This window comes from Artibeus jamaicensis, unplaced genomic scaffold, assembly GCF_021234435.1.
Source record: "Artibeus jamaicensis isolate MK-2021 breed Jamaican fruit bat unplaced genomic scaffold, CSHL_Jam_final contig_76, whole genome shotgun sequence".
In the NCBI taxonomy this organism is placed as follows: Eukaryota; Metazoa; Chordata; class Mammalia; order Chiroptera; family Phyllostomidae; genus Artibeus; species Artibeus jamaicensis.
In genome coordinates, this window is record NW_026521954.1 from 23,458,730 (window position 1) to 23,480,075 (window position 21,346).

The following is a 21,346-nucleotide window of genomic DNA, read 5'->3' on the forward strand; positions in this document are numbered from 1 at the left end:
CTAATAGAGTGCTTGGTACTTAATAAATATTCAATAGATAATTAATTAATTAATTAATTAATTCCAGGGAAAAAGCTGTAAACATTACCTACACTATTAACCACATTCTCATGATACCAAACTATCTGCATTTCTTCTTTGGTAACACACAGGGTTGTCATCCCATGAGGCCTGGGTCGCATTGCAGTCCAGCCACTACGTAGATGCCAACTTGGGTATTAGACCACTTGCCAACAAAGGCTACCACAGCTCCCTTCCTGGAATCCACCCCTTGAGTGAGCTCCCACATTCACACTGGACTTGGCTGTGGGATTTCTTTCAGCTAGTGGGATTGTAGCAAGCCAGATGTAAGCAGAGACTGGACAAGGCTGGTGCACTGGGGTTTTCCTCTCGGGCTGTGTCCGAAGCCCCCAGCCTGTCATATGAATGAGCCCGGTCTAGCCTGCTGGATGGTGAAAAGCCATGCTGGCTGACTTCCTGCCAATCAACAGACACATGAATCTGCCACTCTCAGGTCACCAGCTGCCTGTCAACCCACAGCAGACACCAGACGACCAGGTCCCATAATAGGCTGAACTGTGCCCCACCAACACCACCGAACTAAAACACCAGCTCCTCAGAGTGTTGCCCCAGTGGAGATAGGGTCTTTAAAGGGGTGCTCACGTTAAAATAAGGTCATTGGAGGGGCCCCAACCCAAGGTGACTGTTTCCTTCAAAGAGAGTGGACACAGACACAAGGAAAATGCCACATAAAGGTGAAGAGTACCATGTACCAGCCAGGAGAGACCTGGAACAGATCCTTCCTCAGAAGGAACCAATTCTGCCAACACCTGGATTCGGACTCCTACCCACCAAAACTCTGAGACGGGACATTTCTAGGGTTTGAGCCACGACTCTGCAAAACTTCATCGTGGGACCCAGGAAACCAACATAGGTCCAGGTCCGTGAACCACGCAACAGTGAACCGCACAATAGTGAACTAAGGAAAATGATGAGCTGAAGTTTTAAGCCCCTACTGCAGCCAAAGCTAATCGACAAAGTGGGTACATCACTTGAACCTCTCTAGGCGATCCACTGTTTCAAAATGGGATCAGGCATGTTATCCTCTCGTGATCATTGCTAAGTGTTAGTGAGATGAGGCCCGCGTACGGCTGGGCACAGTGCCGGGCACGCAGTTCACGTGCGATGAGTGCCACGCTGGTGTTACTGGGAGAGTGCAGGTTCGGTCAAAACCCAAGTTATTTACCCAGGAAAATAGAAACCTCTGCCCTTGAATGTAAGTGATATTGGTGTTTATCGTGGAATCCAACATCAGTTGATGTAAAACCAGAGTGTCAAGTGGCAAGGACCGGAGGGGGACCACAGGCACCTGCGAGGACTCGTGCCAGCCCCAGTGAACTGGGTGAAGGAGGACAGGAATCACACGGAGCTCCTGACAGATGAAACATCGCAGCATGTCTTTATTTACATGATGTTCATTTCTTGGAGTATCTCTAATACGTATATATCATGTCTCCATCACAGAATGGAAATTAGTTGAAAAAGAAACCAACACTTGCCCAAGATCACATCACTAATAATTAATACAGCAGGAACGACAGCCAGACCTCTCTCATCCCCGTCCCCACGTTCTCCTCGTAACACCTGATGGATCTGGTCCATGTGTCTTGGCTGGGCTCAGGAAGCCATTGGCAAGGTCAAGTCACAAGATAATTTGTGTTCTGTGTGCCTGCGAAATGAGTCCAGCAAAGCCCACCTTTTGTGTGTGAATGTTATTCAGCAGACTGTGTTGGGGTGTTCTGAAAATTGCAAAGTGCCCCATGAGGATACTGTGTGTCTTTAAGGACATCCCTCAGGTTGGGAGCCCTCGGCCTCCTGCAGCTTCACTGCATTTCAAGGCACGAGGAGGAAGTCCTACCCCAACATGGGTCACACCAGCAAAGGTCTGTGGCTGCTCTGCACAGGAAACCAAACCCACAGCCGACCTAGGAGGAGCCTCCTGCTGACAGACACAGCTCCGCACTGAGAATAACTCAGCCCATCGGCGGACCGGCGAGCAGCTCCCGGAGCCTCTCCGCGATGCCGGCACAGCTGCCCCGGCAGGAGACCATCACCTCAGCCTGGGGCCTCTTGCACTCGCCACACTGTTCAGGTAAACCAGGTAGGCCAGCTCCATCTGAGTGGCCACCTCACCATCACCAACGGTCATTAGGAAAGAGCTGCCCCCAAGTAAAACGGATTTTTCTAGCGTGGAATGCTACGCTTCTTCTAAAGCCTCCACCAGCATTAAAAAAGCCAGCTTCCTTAATGCGGTGTTTAGCGGTCCTTCATTCCGCTGGGAAAAAGGACTCTAGATATCTACGCGTAAAACATGAAAAGACGAAATGCTTTCAATTTTCTTTCTCAGGAGCCGGGGCTCCCTGGCTGATTGCCACAAAAACCCGGAGGCCAGCCTGGGTGCCGGCTTTCTTCTCTGACCTTTATGCGACAGCCCCCTAAAGGGCAGCCTCCACTCCAGTAGGTCATTGAAAGTAGATGTTAACTCCTGGAGTCCCCATGGATATATAAATATTTTTTTAACTTTTCCGAATTGAGATGCTTTTCTTTCTGCTTTGGTGTGATTTTCGAATCACGCAGACCAGGCAAGGTGCCCGAGGTGAGAAAAGTTGGGGTAAAATGCTCACCTCCAAGCATGCCAGGAGGTATCCCTGCCAGGTTGCTCTTGGCAAGAACAAACAATAAACTAGAGTGAGACAGGAAAGAGAAGGAGTGTCATCAAAGTGTCTGTAATTTATAGGCCCACACTGGCCATGAAACTGATGAGTGTGGGTAAACGTATGAAGATTTTATTTTAGTAATCTCGTTAGAGAACAGTAATATTCCCACAGCCTCGTAGAACTGACAGAACCTTTGGACGCAGCTTCTTAGTCAATGATCTTAACAACGTAATGGCATTGGCAGGGCAGTATTGGCTCATTTAAAAGATGTTGAAGCTGAGGCTCAGACAAATAGTGGGTAAACATCATCATGGAGAAATGGAAAGAGAGGAGGCTTTGTGGTCAGTTGACACCAAATGCAAAAGTCGTGTGTGACTTCATGTGTGTCTTGGGCTCAGTAGCTGAGACCTCTCCTAGCTTCGGCTTGCTGTTGGCGGTGTACTGTGATTTGAAACTGGGTAGATTTGGTGGCTTGCTATGAGGATGAGAGTGAGGGACTGTATGCACACGCAGTGTCTGACAAGGAAGAGACCCTCGGGAAATGGATCGATGGTGGCCGTGCAGGGTTGTTGCCAAGGTCACACAGTGAGTAGCACAGCTGGAACTAGAAGCGCCTTTTCACGAATACCGCTGCACAAAGCAGGGACGCCCACCATCCCAGGCACCTGCCGAGGCCCACCAAGACCTAAGTTCTGGAGCTGCTCCAGGCCGAGCGCCCCACCCTGGTATGAAAGAGATAGAATGGCCAAAGAGATTCAGTTGTTGAGTAAAGGCAGGTCCTTGAATCTCAATTAGGTTTAAGATCTTGAACAGATTGAACTAAAATTTCTAGTAACTTTGCCAAGTAAGTTATCAATAAGACTGAGACAGGATATATTGGTTCCATATGAGCACTTAATAAAGAAAAAGAACCATGAATAACAAACTGTGGGGAGCAGCCAACATGGAAATGAGTAATACGTTCCATATCCCAGTGTCTAGCTATGATTCAGTGCACTGTTAATGATAGTATCTCTTATCATGTTTAGCACAATTATCATCAGCTTTTTTTACCTTCAGACAGACCACCATGAGATTCTTCGGCCTTTTGCTCCTTGTAAAGAATTTTGATCTAAAGAAGTCTTATTTTGAGGTGATTCTCAGAAGTATAACCTCATCGTTTTTATATTTATTTTAATATATTATCTATCAAAGCCTTGGTAGTATCTTACAACTCCCCAAATGTACCAATCCTCTGAAGATATTAAGATTTAATGACAATCGATAAAAATTTCTTTAGAATACTCCTCGTCAATTCCATACCCCCAGGGTTCTTCACGTGGCAGTGGCGCTGAGAAACTAACTGTTCAGTAAGTGCCTGGTGAACTGTACTTGCATAACAGCTTCAAGTTCACAGAGCACTTTCACTTCCATGACCTCATTTGGTGTTCACAGGAGGATGCTGGTGTCCCGGCATCAGAACACAGACACTAAGACTCAGGCTGTGGGATTCAGCGTTCCTGGGCTGAAAGACCTGCCTCCCACACAGCTTGCTAGGGGCTTCTTAAAAGAATCAAAGAAAGGACAAAGGAAGAGTTAATTATTGGGGGGAGTTCAATTCAGGAATTAAATTCTGAAGGTACAAATTAGGTGTTGAGCTCATCCGAATCCATACTGTGCGTTTGTTCCCAACACAGATTTGGCTCAAGAGGACTCTCACTGAACAAAATGATGAAATTATTTAATACTGAAAAATATGAGTCACTTGGATTGCTGCGTTACAGTGGAGTCTAAATTAAACAGGATGTCCTACATAGGCTCCTGGCATTATTCAGTAAAGGGCATTATTATTAGTAGTATTAATTAGTAGTATTCTTAGCCCAGTCTTACTCCAGTCTTGGTTAGATTCCCTGGCTTTTCACTCCCTGTCTTTGGACTTGAAGTTTCTCTCAAACTTTTTTGAGACCCTTTTTGATCCTGAAAGAGCTCCTGGGAAAGTGACTAGTATACAACAGGTGCCTAGTAAGTGTTTAGAGAAGGACAGTGCCTCCACCCCTGGGCCTGCCCTGTGGGCCCCGCCCATGGACGCAGGGGGGGCCTGGGAGCTGTGGCACCTGCGGGTCTCAGTCCCTGAGTCAGACTTCGTTTCCTCCTATCTTTCTTTTTCTAAACTGTGGCTCCGTACTCCCCCCCAGGCATGAGTCTGTCAGTGGAGCATCCATCACAGGTGGGGGATGGTGGGATTCTAGGCTGGCAGTGCCCACCCCCCAGCTGAAAGGAGGGGTGCGGTAACGAGGTAAACTTTATAATAGAGGAAACGTGTCATGAGGCTCTTGATCATCTCTTTTTTTTGTTACAGTCCCATTTTATCTGAACAGTAAAACAAATTTAATGATAGGAGAACAAAAAAAGCAAGAAAGGAAAGAGGGGGAGGAAAATCAGGGAAGAAAGGAGAAAGGGTAGAGGAAAAAAAGGAAGGTAAAGAAGCAGAAAGAGCAAATGAGAAAAGTTGAGGAAAAAGAGACTATTTACTACAAAATGGAATGAAAAAGGTAGAGAAAAAATTCTCACCCCAGAAGGGAACTGTTTCTGCAAAACAGAAATAGCTTTTGAAAACAAGAAGCACCAGGAGTACGAAATTCTGAAACTATCTATACACCGGTTCATTAGCGTCCTTTCAAAATAATTTAAAGATGAAAAGCAAATGCACTTTGCTTTGAGAGACTTAAGGAAATTTACTTGTTACCAAGATAGTTGAAAGTTTTTTATTAAAAAATATATATGCCAATATATAATAGCAGAAAAATGAGGAGAGCAATCTCCCTTATTCCTCAAAAAAATCTATAATAACAATCCATTTGACTTTAAATGCCTCCACTTATTGGAAATCCAATAAAATTAAGTGTTATATTTAATTCAATTTAGCTGATTGCCCTGACCAGGGTATGGAGTTAGAAATCCAATCAGCATACATCTTTTTCCAAGTAGAAGCATCCCTAAAATGTAACTTTCTCATTTTTATATGAAAACAGGAGAAAATTACATAAAATTGAGAGCAAATTAATTAAGAGCTGCATCTGAGAAATCTTGGTTTGAACATGTTTACTCAAGGTTCGTGCATGCTATTCCCTCTCTCTCTCTCTTCACATCCCCAAACCCTCTCCCCCAAATACGAATACATTACTCCCTCCCTTGAGTCCGGATCACATCCACCACTCTGGATACACTAGATGTGAAGGTGCCGAAAGAGTCAGATGTATGCTTTATGTATTTTATATTCAGTCCTTTTCTTGTTTTCCTGTTTTAATGAGGAAAAGCATCAAGCCCTAATTTGGACCTTCTCCTCCAGCCTTGACCCAGTTTGAGCGGCACAGCCGCATCTGACCCTCCCGGCTGATTTTTGTATCCTCTCCAGCGATCCACACCCGTCTCTATTTGGGCACATCATCATTATTAAAAGAAGGGTGCTTAAATTTTGACGCAGACAGAGGCCAGCATTTTTATAAGCTTTATCTTCAAGGAATAAGTGAGAAATGTTTGGGAACAAAAATATTTCTTTACTGTATAAGCATTGTTTTTCCTTCATGAAATATTAATTTTGGATCTGGTGAAATGCGGCAGAAATATGGATGAACCCATGTCCCTGTGTGAGCTCCCTCAGTAGCACCAGGGAACCCCCACTGGAGAACAAGGCTTCCCCAGGACAGTGGGGACCATGCTGTGTGGGTCACCCCAGTTGTTTAACGCATTTATACCATAAGGGTACTAATTATCTTCGGATTAAGATCTGCACCCAAATGCAATCTATTTATAAAACATATCTTGGCTCTGAGCACATTCGCTGAGACCCCCAGGCGGATTTTGAGCTCAGAAGCAGGCATCCTGGCTTCATGCCCAAGTTTAATGCACATCTTTTGGAAATCTGAAAGATGCTCCCAATCTGAATAGTCTCGTTTCCTTTATTTTCATTTTCCGAAATGTTTATGTGTTTTGACCATCACATCTATTGTCTTTGCAAAACACCTTTCCACCCCAAAGTACTCAGTGAGCTACTCAAATGTAATCAATAGGACCATCCCTTCCGAACAGTGGAATTATTTGGCTAAAATGGGTGGTTGGGGCAGGAACCCCTTGACTGTCGGGACTGCAGCTGTGCTGTGCGCCTCTTTCCCACGGCCCCCTTCTCCCTGGAGGGGAGTGGTGAGGCTGACGGGGAGGCAGTGCAGGACAGAGCAGTGTTTCTCAAACTGGGGTTCGTTTTGGATGCCCAACAATCTCCAGCTCCTCCGGGGTCCAGAAATCCCACGGGAACTCGGTTACTAAAATGACAGCACAGATTTCTTAGTCAAACAAAGTTAATTATGAGCATCTTCCAGCTCTCCAGCCCGTGCTGTAGAACCTGGTACACAGTCAGGCAGCTTGCTTCCCAGTTGGCGTTTATGTTTGATTTGCAGGTGGTGTCTAAGTTGTAACCGTGTTGGCATTTTCCCTCACCAGAGGAATAAACCGGCGTCATGAAAAAAGGCAGCCTCCCCCTGTGGACTCGCCAGGGCCCAGGGCATCCTCTGGTCGGGTCCCTCTCTGACCACGGGCCCCTGAAGGCAGGACTCAGTCTCTTCTTGAGACCCCCAGGGGCAGAGCCAGTGCTGGACAGATTAGCACGGTGTGCACCAAGTGCCCTGCTGTGACTGACCGATGGCACTTGAATGTCACTTCAACAGCAAAAGCCACCCTTACACCCTATTTCTGTGGTGAATTAGGAAGAAAAGCTGAAATGAATGCCCTGGTTCCTCCAGAGAGTGAAGGAGCAAACCATGGCAAGATTTTCCCTGTTGACTGGGGCACAGCAGCCTCTTGGGGTCCCTGAGCCAAGGCCACGACAGAAAGCACCCCACAGAGCCCTTTGATCTTAGATTTCCATTCAGGACGAGCTTCATGGTTATCTGTTACCCTCCCCAAGAATGAGAAAACGTCCGTGAGTGGAACCACAGAGGCGGGGACAACAAGCGCTGACGCTCTGCCGGCCACTCCCTTCTGCCTTCCTGCCCATTAAAATACCTGCCCGCTCTCAGAAGCATCTTAGACATTTGGCGCTGAGCAGAGGGCTGTGCACTGGGCCAGTGTCATGCATTCCGTCCTGCCGCCAACGCCGCTGGGCTGACTCACACTCTGACGTGGGTCCCTGAGACCCTGTAACTCTGCGTTTTAGATGCCAGAGAACTCTGGGCTTCTAGAGGAGGTTTTCAACTTCTTTCTGTATAATGGACTGCTCCCATCGCCCAAAAGATATTGGTAAAATATCCTTTTAGAACTTATATTAAAATTTCAAACTGCAAGCTGCTTGAGCACTCATGTTCCAGATCAAATGATTCACGAAGGTTTCAGTTAGCAACTCCCTCCCACCGCGCACCCCACACCCCCACCCCCTTCCACCCGCCTGTCCTATGTGCCAGTGCTTGGCAAGCTTCCTGCATTTGCACTCTGTGAGGAAATTAGAGAAAACAATAAAAAAGAAACATAACACATTTCCAACTTTTGAAGATCATTTTTGTCACCAAATATGAATAGATTGTGGTTTCCTTAAATGGAAGCTTTCTATGGAATCTTTGAGCTGGAAGAGACCTATTGGGACCAACTAGCTCATTTTCCAGGTGAAAAACTGAGGCCCAGAGCATTGTGATGCCTCGTACAAGGCCACCCAGAGGCGGACAGGGACAGGGACAGGGCCAGAAAGCAGCTGCCCTGGCCACCTCCCCAGGCCTCTGACCCAAGGCAGTAAGCCTTGGAGGGGACTGTGCTACCCCCTGTGGTTCCTTCACTCTGGACATGAGAGCTGGCCGAGAGCCAAGCATACGGGGGGCCCTTGGTGAGCACAGACCTACTTCACCCCAATTGAAGCTGCTTCCGCACTGCTGATTAATGCTGTCAAAGGCAGGGCAGGACTATGGGACATTTAAGTGATGGAGGCTCCTAAAGTGAGGAAGGCAAAGGAAAATTTGTCCTGTGTCCCCATAAGCTAGTAATGGAACCTCTGTAACTCCTGATATCCAGAGACCCCATCAGTGACCCTAGACACCCAAATACACCGGGACTGGTGTTGAAACTGCACACTTTACTTTGTCATACACGGAGTTATATATCCCTATTTCCATGTCACTTTATAGTTTGTAAGACATTTCCATGCACGTCAGCTTACTTCACACTTAATACCATAAGAGAAAGATGGATGCTACCATTTATAAACGAGGGGAGGCCAAGTGTTCCTACGAAGTCACACAGCTAGTTAGTGACAGCAGCAGCATTGAACAGAGTCCCTCAACTTCCAGTCCAGAACGCCTCCAGGATTTGACGTGCATTGTTCGTGGTGTATTGACGGAGGCTCAGGTCCTCTTCTCCAGCACCACGGAGGGACAGCTTCCCAAGGAGGCCGTGAACTAGATGCTGCACACACCTTCCAGAGAACCCCGAAGCTGCCTCCCCTTTTCCTGCGTCATTCACCCACCTAGTGGCACACGACAGAGGATGTGGGTGTGGGGTCATGCGCAGCATGTCTGAGGACCTGGAGCTCAGTCCTAGTTCCTTAATAACTTTCCTGCAGTTACTGGTCCAAGATCACTGGGCTCAAATCCAAATCTCAGCCCTTGGCATGCATGGTCTTTGACGAGGGGAATCCAGTGGACCTCCCCAAATTCCTTTCCCTTCTCTACCAACATCCAAGCTGCTGTCCTCTGGGGTCTCACCGAGCTGTGTATGGCCCCTCAGGCCATACTGTGCTTTCAAACACCTTCACACCATTGCGTGTGGCGTTTGTTCCATTTGTCCAAATGCCTTCCCTAATTCTAAGCCTAAAAAAACAGAGTTACTCTGCGAGAACCAACTCAAGTACTATTTCCTCTGGAAAGACTTCCCTGGCTCTGTGAGGCAGAGCTGGGATTCCTTCTGTCTTGCTTTACACACACTGGTTTTTACAAAGAAGGTTGAGTACAGCCACCATGGAGGGATGCAGGGGCTGTGTTACACTGAGTTTCAGGAGTGCCGTAAGGGCAGGGACCGTGTTTTATTGGGCACAACATTTGCACAAAGCAAGTGTTCAGTAGGCTGCGTTTGGATGAATGGATGCATGGATAGACGGATGGCAGAATAAACTGGAAATGCCTGAAGCTCATTGGGGTGCAATACAGTGACTGGCTAAGAAACGGAGCTTCTGAATCTGGTGAAGCTGGGTTGCTGGTGCAGATGGGTGCTCTTGGGCACGTAGTTTAACCTCCATGGGCTTCATTCTCTTTAACTGCAAGGTCTGCTCTGTACCCCACTGCCCTCAGCTGGGAGCCCAGATGGCTGGATGGATAGAAACCATGTCCATGGATTCCTACCCCTGGCTGCCTGTTGAGTTTAGCTAACAGGGGACAGCAGCAGGAGACTCAGGGCAGGAGGGGCGTGAAAAGCGATTTTTATCCTGCCCACTGCCCATGGCAGCTCCCTGCCTCAGGTCCTGCAGCTGAAGCCACAGCCCTCTTCCCATGTGCCTGTCTGTCTCCGGGTCCCACCAGCTACACACAGACCCGGGCATGGTAGCATCACCACCAGGCACTTCCCTGTGCTTTGGGGTTCCCTTTGCCCTGTCCACACCTTTTAAACGGGCTCATTGAACTTCTCAAGTTATCTAATTTGGGAGTGTCATCTGTGTTTTGCCTGAACCCCAACTGATACAGTGGGCAATATCCTTTATACCTCCCAGGGTCTTTGTGTCCATAACATATGATTGTTGATGTAATGCCCTTGCCAACTACTCCCAGGGTCTCTGCGGCTGACGTACCAATACATGAGAAATGGGGCTAACGACCTCCCCCGGGTGGGTGAATACAAGCCCCAAATAAAACGCTGCATCCTATGGGAAACGGTATATAAATGCAACTCCCAATCAATATTTCATGGCAAAGTTACACCGTAAAAGGCAAAACGCTCCTTCTCCCACAGGCTCACAGATGCCCCAGAGCAGAGCCCGCCAAGCCGAGGCAGACGTTCCCGGGGTGCCCAGGGGAGGCACGCGATTGCACGCCTGGGACCGCCGGGCCCAGGACGCGTCCGCACCACTCCCCCGGGCAGACGGGATGACTGCTGACAGAAAGGGGACAGCCTGTCAGGGAAGAAGTCCCCGCCCCCACCCCGCTCCCGAAATAAACCAATTACCAACCTGGATTGATTTGCTTTCTGCCGGCTCCTCCAAGCCGACACCTGTATCCCATTTTAACGAGAATCAACAGTAGCACGTTCACCAGAATTAAAACGTGGTGTGTGAGGCCCCCTAACAGGTCTGCTGTTGTCTCCACAGGCTGAGTCGAAGGTCCCTCTCACGTGCCCGGTGCCAAGAGCTATGAACAAGCAGTAAGTACCTCTGCGTGGCTGTGAGCCCGAACCTCCCCCATCCCAGAATATGAACTAAGGAAGGATGCCAAGGTATCCCCCGGCCCACGGGAAGGTCATGGCCAGTGCCCAGGTCGAGCCTGACAGGCGTGGTTGAGGATGCGTGCGTCAGGGTTCGGTGCATACCTTTCCCGGTCACAGCGAGGTTTTTGTGCGCGGGCCACTTGTTGCCCAGCACAGGTGTGTGGTGGGGGCAGGGACGAGGGGCCCCAGAAATACCCTCTGTCGCTTCACCCCCTACCCCGTGGGAAGGTAGAGCTAAAAGAAGAGAGGTTCGCACACTTGTTCCCACAGCAGAGAACCTGGAATCGGCTTCCTCCTTGGGGACCCTCAGAGTGGTGACGTGGTCAGTTGAAGATTTCCAAGTGTGTATGCGATCCGGCCAAAAACCCATTCCTTCCCGCTGTCTATGATTGTAGTGATACATATGACCAGACCTCCAAATTGTGAGAAATATTAATAATGAAAAGAAGACCTTTCAACTGAGAAAAACTGGTGCACTCATTTTATTTTGAAATCAATCTGCTTATCTATTGATCTGCTTGATTTTGCCAACGGGAAGGATAGCTCAGTTGCTCGCCTCGGTGGAACAAGAGAGGCAGAGGGCACGTGCGAGACAGAACACAAGTTTCCGAGTCCGGCAGAGCTGGGGCCATCCCTGCTCCGTCACTTTGGGGTTGGACCACATTCGGAAGTTACCTAACTAACCCTCTGGATACTGGAGAGGTTGCTTTACCCTCCCTCCGGAAATCAGGATCTGCCCTGGGCGAGGAGGGCCACCTGGTGTCCAGGGAGATCCCAGGCCCAGAGGGAGCTGAGGGGCAGCACAGGGCACCCAGCCAATGCCTGGGTCTCACAGGTGGGCACTGGGCACAGAGGCGGTGGGTGTCCAGCGTGACAAGGAGGCAGCAGCATCAGGGCTGTGTCAGCAATGAACTTGGCACCTCTGTTATAAAGAGGAATGAGATCCAGCCCTGGCCTCCAAGAGTGTGTGCTGTATGTGAAGCAAATCTGTTAAGTATCCTGTAAAGAGACGAGAAAGCTTCCCAAAAGCTAAGGAATCCGATGTCATTGGTGCTGTATGACCTCTGAAGTTAGCAGGCCCCTTTACATTCCCTCTGCCTGCAGATCCACTGAAACCCAGAAGCCTGGCTCCACTCCTCTGGCACATGCATCCAGTGTAAGGGGGACAGATGGAGATGCGCGAGGTCCCATTAACCCTCAGGGCCGGGTCAGCGGGTGGGGCATCTCTTCATCACTCCGGACAGACCTGATAAGAACCGTGGTGCTGCAGTCCTGAGGGTTCTGGAAGAGCCCGCTTCTGGGCCTTTCCAGGAAGCAGGTGCCCTTCACCAGCCAGGCTGCTTCCTGACTGGGGACCCACGGCAGAGCTAGCGCCCCCCAAAGTGTCCATGGTGAAATGCGTGGAAAAGGTCTAACAGGAAACCATACAGGTTTTAGGTCGCTTTTCCTCTATCTTTGTGTAATACTTTAAAATTTCAGGACTTTGAAAATTCCTACTGTTTCCAGTCACTCACCCAATAATACTCTTATGTTATAAGCATCTCCCCATATTATTAAATCTCCTTCAAAGTCCCCGGGTTTGAAGGCTCGTCCTTAAATAAGCTTCATGATCCCTTATCCATAATTCTAACATCCAAAGGCTCCAAAATACTGAAAGCTTTTTGTAGCTAATTTGCAGCAAAACTTGACCCGTAATGATGTGAGGTTGTGTATGCTGTTTATGTGTCCTATGTAGTGTGACTGTCCACACGTTTCACCACAGAAACGTTAGCATGGTTGGTGACCGAGCGTTGCTCCGGAACACACGGGGCATACTAACTACATGGTACTCCATACATGCACGGTATTGCTTTTCTAAGGCCCAGAATGTCCTGGATCCCCGGCCCTGTGGAAGTTGGATAGAGAATGGCGGGCCTGCATTTCATCCAGTGGCTTATTTTATCTTGACCTTGGTGTTGGACAATGCTGTTGTGACCTATAAAGTTTTATGACGCAGTTTTATCACCAAGATTAAACGTAATACTCTCCACCCTACAAGTAGTGAAGGACACTGTGTCATCAGGGTACCCCGCAGGCCGTGCTACGTGTCCCGTGTAGCATGATCACACTGGGATGTGTCAACCAAAGTATCTGATGATGACCTAGTATTTCTTTTCTGGCATCAGGGAACTGGTCTTTCATATTTGGTTGTTTTGGAACAAGTTTGGATGGTAAAGAAAACATAATAAAATAGAATTGGGGAGCTGGGAGAGCTTCAGCGGCACGGAGTTCGTGCTTCCCTGCGTGGTTGTGACCCTCCCCACACCCAGTGCGGGAGACAGAACTGAGGCCCTCCTTGAAAACCCCGACCACGGGCTCACGACCTTCTGAGACAGGGAGTTAGGAACGTGTACCTTCCCCTCTCGGTTTCAAGTTGGTGGTAACCATGGACCCTACCCATTTTGCTAAGTGAAAAATAAGGAGACTTCCCTGAAACACTTTCACACTCGAATTCAGTGTCTAGTTATGAAAATGGAAGAGGAAAAACAACAAGATAGTTTCCAGGCCAGGCACTCTGCCTGGGAATTGGTGCCGCGCTGTCTCCCTGCTCGGCGCCCACACTCTCTTCCCTTGTCACCACACGAGACCCCGCCTTGGGGTGACACTGTCTCACATTCAGAGCCACATCTCTCTGACTCCCAAAGCCATGTCTGGTCCCATATTGACCTGCTTCACGATGACTAAAACACCATCCATGTGTACTTCTCATCAGAGAGGCATCTCCGATCTGAATGACTGTTTTGTTCATGCCAGGCCTGGTTCCTCTGTGACAAATCCACTTGGTTGCTGGGCAGGGTGGGGATTAGCCCTCCTCAGAAGGGCCCAGCTCAGTGTCTGGCACACAAGAGAAACCCAATAAACACTACCTTCAACATGTCTGCATGACCAGACTCCTTGTAAACGTGGGTCATTATTTTCCTTCATAATATATGTGAACCACCACTGCCTTGGACTCACGGAGTGTGACTTCAGTTTGATTTGCAGCAATTAAAAAGTATAAATACCATGGAATCTTGGGGAGACGAGAAGCACAGATTTTGGCATCCTGAGATCAGAGGCTCGCTCCCAGCAGAGTTGTCCATGTGCCTACCTCCCAAGTTACCCAGAAGTCATTATGAACCAGCTCTGAGTGAGTCCAAGCAGGCCTGTCCTCGGGTACTATCAAAGTCCCCTTGCTAGTCTCGGCCCCGTGGTTGGCTGGTCATTAAAAAGCAACAAGCTGAGAGAAAACGTAGCCGAGACACAGGGCGAACACTGGCAGGGCTGCAGACGTGGCCAGGGTACCTCTGCACAGCTGCAGGTGTGCTCAGCCCGGGGAACTCAGGCAGAGGGGTGGCCATGAGGGAGGGGCAGTTTTAAAATAGCCCTCCTTCTCTCTCTGCAGCAGAACTGCCAGTGGGGGGGTGCAACTAGCTGGCTTCACTCACCTGCTCCTTGGGAAACTTCCCACTGCAAACCTCATCTCCTGTTGGCTGTCCACAAGGTTGGACTTTTCATAATTATGGCCTTTCACAATGTCACAAAGAATAAGGAAGACTGTGACTTCCTTTAGCGCTTGAGTTTGTTACCATACATTTAATTCATTGTAGAAATTTAAAACATAGAAAAAATATACAGTGAACAACTACCACTAATCAAAGCACTGAAAAGCAGTCAACATTATAGGATGTTTCCTCTTTACAATTTCTTATCCAACTGGTACCTCCTATTTTGTCTTCAACTTGAACACATCATAAGTATTTTCCAATGTTACACAAGTCATTTCTCTAGCCGTGCAGTCTCCCATCATTTAGGCATCTCCTGTTTTATGTTCTTCCACTGCTCGGATGCAACACAACCCCTGAAATAATTTGACAAGTTCACTAATACAGGCATGCCTAAATGTTAAGGTGCTGTGTTTTATTACCTGGTAAGAGGTAACACCAAGCACCCTAGGGAATCTTTCTCACAAACCAAACCAGTGCTTGGAGAACCCAGCCCACAATGCCAATTCATGAGGGTAGCATCATATTTGATGATGCAAATGAGCAGAGAAATTGGAAATGGGGTCTAATGTGTATGGTTGGGGGTCCCCACGAGGGCTGTTCTACCTCCCGTGTACCCCACTCTCTCCCACTATAGAATATAAGAAGAGTTGATGTCATGAAAACCTTTGGTCATGTCCCAATACACCTGAAACCAAAAGGTGAAAAGATGCCAAAAGTTTGGGATGGATATAATTTGGGACCACAGTCAGGAAGTCCTGGACACTGTAGCCCTTGGGAAGAGAAGAGGAAATTTCCTGGAGGCCCATCTGCCTGGAATTTCAGAATTCCAAGTGTAGAACACAAGGTTACACACAGGAGCCAAGGAGATGTGGTCCCAAGCTAAATACTCAGCCGCCAACTCCTGGTCCTCTCCTGGACAGTTCTCCATCCTGGCCTTCCATTCTTCTCCATTCTTTTTGGGGGGAATGTCTTTTTAAGATACATATTTCAAGAGCTCGAAAAGAACTGTGTTAGTTAACCCAAGAAGGAAGGTATTAAAGTCCAACATTTGTTTAACTCCCTTGGCAAGGACGCCACATACTCGGTGTTGATGGCCATGAGCTTGAGGGTGATCCAATGAGAATTGCAGCTCGGCCGCTTACCAGCTGCGACATATTAGGCACTTATTTAGCTTCTCTGGGCTTCATTCCCCATCCCTATAAAATGGAAATCATCATAGCAATCATCTCAGAAAGTCACTGAGAAGATGCAGTGAGGACAAGAACAGTGTCTTTAGCTCCATGTCCGGCACCCAGGTAGCTCTGCGCAAGTGTTGGGGCAGAGCACGCCCTCTAAAAATGGCACAATGATGCCCCCCATCCCAATGCTCAGTGCCCTGGGACCTGGACATTCCCCATTTGGAGGAGAGTCTATTTCTCCACCTCCATGAGTTTGACCAATGGAACACGACAGAAGGGACACTGTGGCAAGTCTGGGCAGAGGCTGTAGCAACCAGGCAGCTCTGCTTCCTGCCTTGGGAAGCCAGTTTCCACCAGACTTATGCTGTGACCTCCATGCTGTGAGAAGCCCAAGGCACGTGGAGAAGCCCAGGAGACTTTCTCCTCGTGGGGAGACAAGGAAGCTGAAGGGCACCAGGCACCAGATGGGCGGGTCAAGAGCCATCTGGGCATTCATCCCCGTCCAGCTTGGAGACAACCATTGGAATGCAATAGCACTGGAGAACCTTAGAAGGACCAATCCAGATGAAAACCAGGAGAGATCAAAATAAACAGTTGTTCCCGAACCAGTGTTTTGGAGTAGTACATTGTTCAACAAAAGACAACTAAAGCCAATACTGTCTGCGATTTTTATCATCATCTCAGTTATTATTTTTTACAGGATTTTTGCCATCAGGTAGTCAGTAAACAAATTAAAGGCTCTTATGACTTGATATTCCACCTTGAAAAACATTCGTTGTAGATGAGAATGGCAATAAAGAAAGAACTAAAAGTGGGCAAGCAGGAGGATCATCGGGGGATAATCAGGGCACTAATCCGGGCTACTTTGTTCCAAGTGTGAGCAACTCGCTAAGGGGAACCAGAGGAGTGAGTGTTTCTTCTCCTTGGGGACAAATCTTGGGGAAGGGCATGGTGGTCTTAAAAAAGACAGCTTCTCAAGGGAGGTGACAGCTGAGCTGAGCTGAGCTGAGCTGAGCTCGGGGAACGATGACATGTTCCCAAGGAGCAAATGGAGGGGGAGAGCAGGAACAGACTTCCTTAAGGAATCACTGCAGCTGGAAAGACTGTCAGGACTCATGTGAAGGGTAGCACCAAACTGGCTGATAACTTGAATTTTGTGGCTTAAAAACTGAAGACATCGTTCCTTGACAACTGCTGATGGCTGGTGGCATTTAATTAGCAAAATCTCATCATGGCCCCGGAAAGAGAAGGAGCTGCAATCCTTTGTCAGAAGGAGGATGAAGGCCTGAACTGGGTGGCAACATTTCAAATCCGGTGTCAATGGGCGGGTGGTGCTGCCCTGTAATGCCGCTGTTTGGATCGGTGGCAGTTGGTGGCGTTTGTTGCCATTGTTTGTCTGCACAAGAGTTCCCCGAATCCCACACCAAGATCGGCTTCTGTGGTGTCATCTCGAGATTCTATCAGCAAAGACCCAAGAAACTTGATGAGAAAAAAACAGGAAGTCTTTCTCTGCCATCATCGGCAATGTTTTCTTTTCTCCCTTTGTTTCCTTCAGTTGCTATAAATATTGGTTAGAAACTAAAGAGTCCTCATAGAATATGCATAAGACATAAAGAACAATGAAACAGTTCAGGTTCTTAAATGACCCCGAAGTGTTAGTGTTGAAGTTCTCACTCTGCAGGGGGATTTGAGCTGAATCGTGTTTGTCATTCACTCACTTGTACTTTTCACTTTACCACATATGTTCGTATCACTAAAAATAATTTGTTTGGTTTTGCTTGGTTTAGAACTTTGGGCCAAAAGCATCATGCTGCCAGGATAGATTCTGCGCCCAGACAACCTGGGTTCGGACGACTGGTTCCACCAGTTACAAGCTGGGACATCTTCGCATCACCATGGTGCCTGTTTCCCCAGCTGCAAAGCAGGAGTAATGACATTGCCTTCCCGTGTCAGCGATTATCGTTCTGCAATCTGTTCAAAGACAGTCTGTGGTGTTGTGGACCACCACACCCCTTCAGTTTCACGGCTAACTACCATTTCCTTGCGTGCCTATGATACAATCTATCTCTCCACTGTCCAGACGTTTGGGCTGTTTTCCAGGTTTTGCTTATATCTGTGCTAAGAACATTCTAGCTTGCGTCTTGGAGCATGTATTCCAGAGCATCCATATATGCAGGTGTGTTCTCAGGACTGAAATTTCTGGGGCATAGTGTACATACCTTCGACTTTGCTAGACGGCGCCACAGTTTCCAGGGTGCCAGCTCCCTTCACACTTCCACGGTGTGTGTAAGTGACCCAGTTGCTTCTCCACCTTGTTGACCCTCCATACTGGCAGTTTTCATTCTTCTCCAGCTGATGGGTGGTTTCCATTTACTTTTTCTTGACTATGGGTGAGTGTAAGCATCTTTTCAGGGTTTTATTAGCCATTATACTTTTTTCATCTAAACACAGTGCTTGTCAATACCTTTTGCCCACTTTTCTGTCAGGTTCTATGTCTTTTTCACAGTGATTTACATAAGTTGTTTATTTATTCTGTACACTTTTCTCAGTGTGTGACTTGGGTTTTCATTCTCTTTTGATGTTTTCTTGGGCGATCGTAATTTTGAGGCTGCTGAGCGTATCCAACTTTTCTTTATGATTTGTTGATTTTGTGTATTGTTGAAAGAAATGTTCCTTCTTACCCTGAAGATTGTTAAGATAGCTTCCTATATTGAATTCCAAACATCATAAAATTTGCCTCTGACTCGTAGGCCTTTAATCAGCCTGGAGTTGATTAATTTGTGTATGGGTATGAACTAGGGAGGATCAATTTTTTTAATACAGATAAACAATTTACTCAGTGTCATATATCAAAAAGTCTATTTCTTCTACACAGATCTGCAGGGTCAGTTATAAGCCGAGTTTTCCTACCAAGGAGGACCATTTCTGGGCTTTCTGTTCTGCAGCAGGCTTACAGTATCTAGCCCAAGTTAATTACATGGAACCTAATTAGTATAAAGAGTAAATCATGGTACCTAGAAACTTACATTTCCCACCTTGCACTTCATCAGTGAATTGGCTTTTCAATGTTTATTCTTTAATGTAAATATTAGGATCAGCTTGTTGATATACAGAACATACCACTTTGGGGGTATTTTATTGGAACAACTTTGGATCTATGGATAACTTTGTACAGAATTGGCATCTTTTTGGTATTGTGTTTCCCATTTCCTGAAAATATTCGAGAGAGAGAGAGACAGAGAGGGAAAACTTCACCGTAATTCCATAATGTTTTATCATCTCCTTCCCAAAGGAACCTGGAACCTGACATACTTTGAGAGATTTGTTTGGGGGCATTTCACGTATTTTAAAGACATTGAATATGTTAAGACATCAAAGTTTTATTTTTTCATGTTTGTTGTTGTTTATATGTTTTTACACATGATGTGTGCAGCAGACCTGCTGAAAGTTTTACTAGTTCTAATGATCTGCCAGTTTATTCTTTGGGGTTTGCTATGCACATAAGAATGTCATCTGTAAATAATTGAATTTTATTTTCTTCTACACAAGTGAATTAAAGTAGTGATAGCAAGCAGCCCAGCTTATCTTAAATGGGCTGCTTTTGGTATCTCAGCACAAAGCATGAAGCTTGTTTTCCAATTTTGGTAGGCTTCAAATATTGGGGTGAAGACGCTAGGTTACCAAGAGCATCTTTTGTACACATTGCATTAAATGTAATCCATATTTTCTCTGTATTTATTGAGATGATTATATATACATTTTCCTGCCCTGCCTGCTAATGCAATGACATATCAATGGGTATTTTTTATGAACAATAATTCTTAATTTATTATTTAATACTAAGTCCATATTCAAAATTCTCTTAACATTTCTTAATTGTCTTTTTTATGCATGTTTATTGTATTTCTTTCATCAGTATTCAGTCCCCTTACACCCTCTCCCTGCCCAACCCGACAATCACTGCACTGTTGCCCATGTCCAGTGATGTGTATCAACAGACTTTCTAATGCTAAACAAAATTTGCATTTCTACAATAGATACGACTTGGTCGTGCCATATTCGTTCTTAGTATATTGGTGCAATGAATTGTTAAGGAATATTAGGGAACTACATTTTTTTTCTCCTGCTCTCCTGGCTCAATGTTGGCATCAAGAATGGGCTGGCCTCATCAAACGAGTTAGGGACCATTTCCCAACATTCTACTCTCAACGAGCAGTTGTGTGATGGGGAGTAGTGGGTTCCTTTACCAATAATGCTGCCTGGGACTGCTGCTTCCTTGGGGGGAGATTTTCAACTATTGACCCACTATTGTGGTTGGTTGCAGAAAGATGTTCAGTTTTACTACTCCTTCATGAGTAATTTTTGTTGTATATTTTTTCTAAGTATTTCTTTATTCACTAATATTCTCTTACTATTTTAACCTCTGTTGGTTAAACCTCAGGGTTAACCTCTGTTTAACCTAGTTATGTCTCCTTTTTTAATTTCTAATTTTGCTTGTTCGTGCCTCCCCTTTATTCTTGATCAAGTTTTCCAGAGGTTATAGCTGTTATCAGTCCTCTCTACTACAATTTCATGTTCTAGTTCAGCAACTTGCTTTTATCTTCATTATTTCCTTCTGTCTATGTTCTTGACATTATGCTTTTATTATTTTGCTGATTTATGGCTAGATGCTTTAGTAGTTTTTAGCTTTTCTCCTTTTCTATTATAAATATTTCAGTTATATATTTCTGCATTATTCTTTATATGTAAATATTTTATTCCCATTATCATTTATTTTTGACTCATGATATAATTTCTAATAAATTCATATTTTAATTACTTTTTTGTCACTGATTTCTAACCTAACTGAATGGTAGCCACAGGAAATAGTCTACGTGATATTATTTTGTGAAATTTTTGAGAACTTGCTTTATGTTCAAATATTAGGTGATCTTTTTTGCAGTGTTCCCTGTGTGCTTGAAAGGTACATACCACTATCACTGCATGTAGTGATTTAAAAATCCATAAGGATAATTTTGTTAATTATGTTATTTCTGTCTTCTTTATCCTAGTGGGTCTTTTGTATTTTGTCTTATCAGTTAAAAATATCTCATGTGATGGTGATTTTATCTTGTTCTTAATAGTAATTACAAATACATTTGTTATTAGAAACCAAGAGTTTTCCAATTATTGCACTTCCTGGTGAACTAATTCTTTTGTCATTATATAGTAACCTTCTTAAGAGAAATGCTTTTGCATAAGAACTTATAGTCAAGCCAGCTTTCTTTTAGTTAGTAATTTAATGGTATATTCTACCTCATGTTATGTTCTAACTTCTCTATCCTTATATTTTAATTGTGTCTCTTGTAAAAGGTGGAAAGCTGCACTGTGAACTGTTCAACTCAGTAAAATGGTCTTTGAATTAAAGAATTGACTCCCTTTAAAATGACTATAAGTACTGAAATTTTTAAATTTATCTCTATAATTTATTTTGTGCTGTTTGCCTATCCTTTTTGGT

General features: G+C 46.0%; 1 protein-coding gene across 4 annotated transcripts in view; it reads left to right on the forward strand.

The window, feature by feature from the left end:
- The first annotated feature begins 2,023 nt into the window (after positions 1–2,023).
- The window catches only part of CLNK (cytokine dependent hematopoietic cell linker), a 124,092-nt gene continuing 104,769 nt past the window's right edge, over positions 2,024–21,346 (forward strand). For all 4 annotated transcript variants that reach the window (XM_053672461.1, XM_053672462.1, XM_053672463.1 and 1 more), the window contains exons 1-2: positions 2,024–2,152; positions 11,029–11,081. In XM_053672461.1, the coding sequence (XP_053528436.1) occupies positions 11,071–11,081 (11 nt within the window). In that variant the 5' untranslated portion in view covers positions 2,024–2,152; positions 11,029–11,070. The remainder of the gene's footprint in view (positions 2,153–11,028; positions 11,082–21,346) is intronic.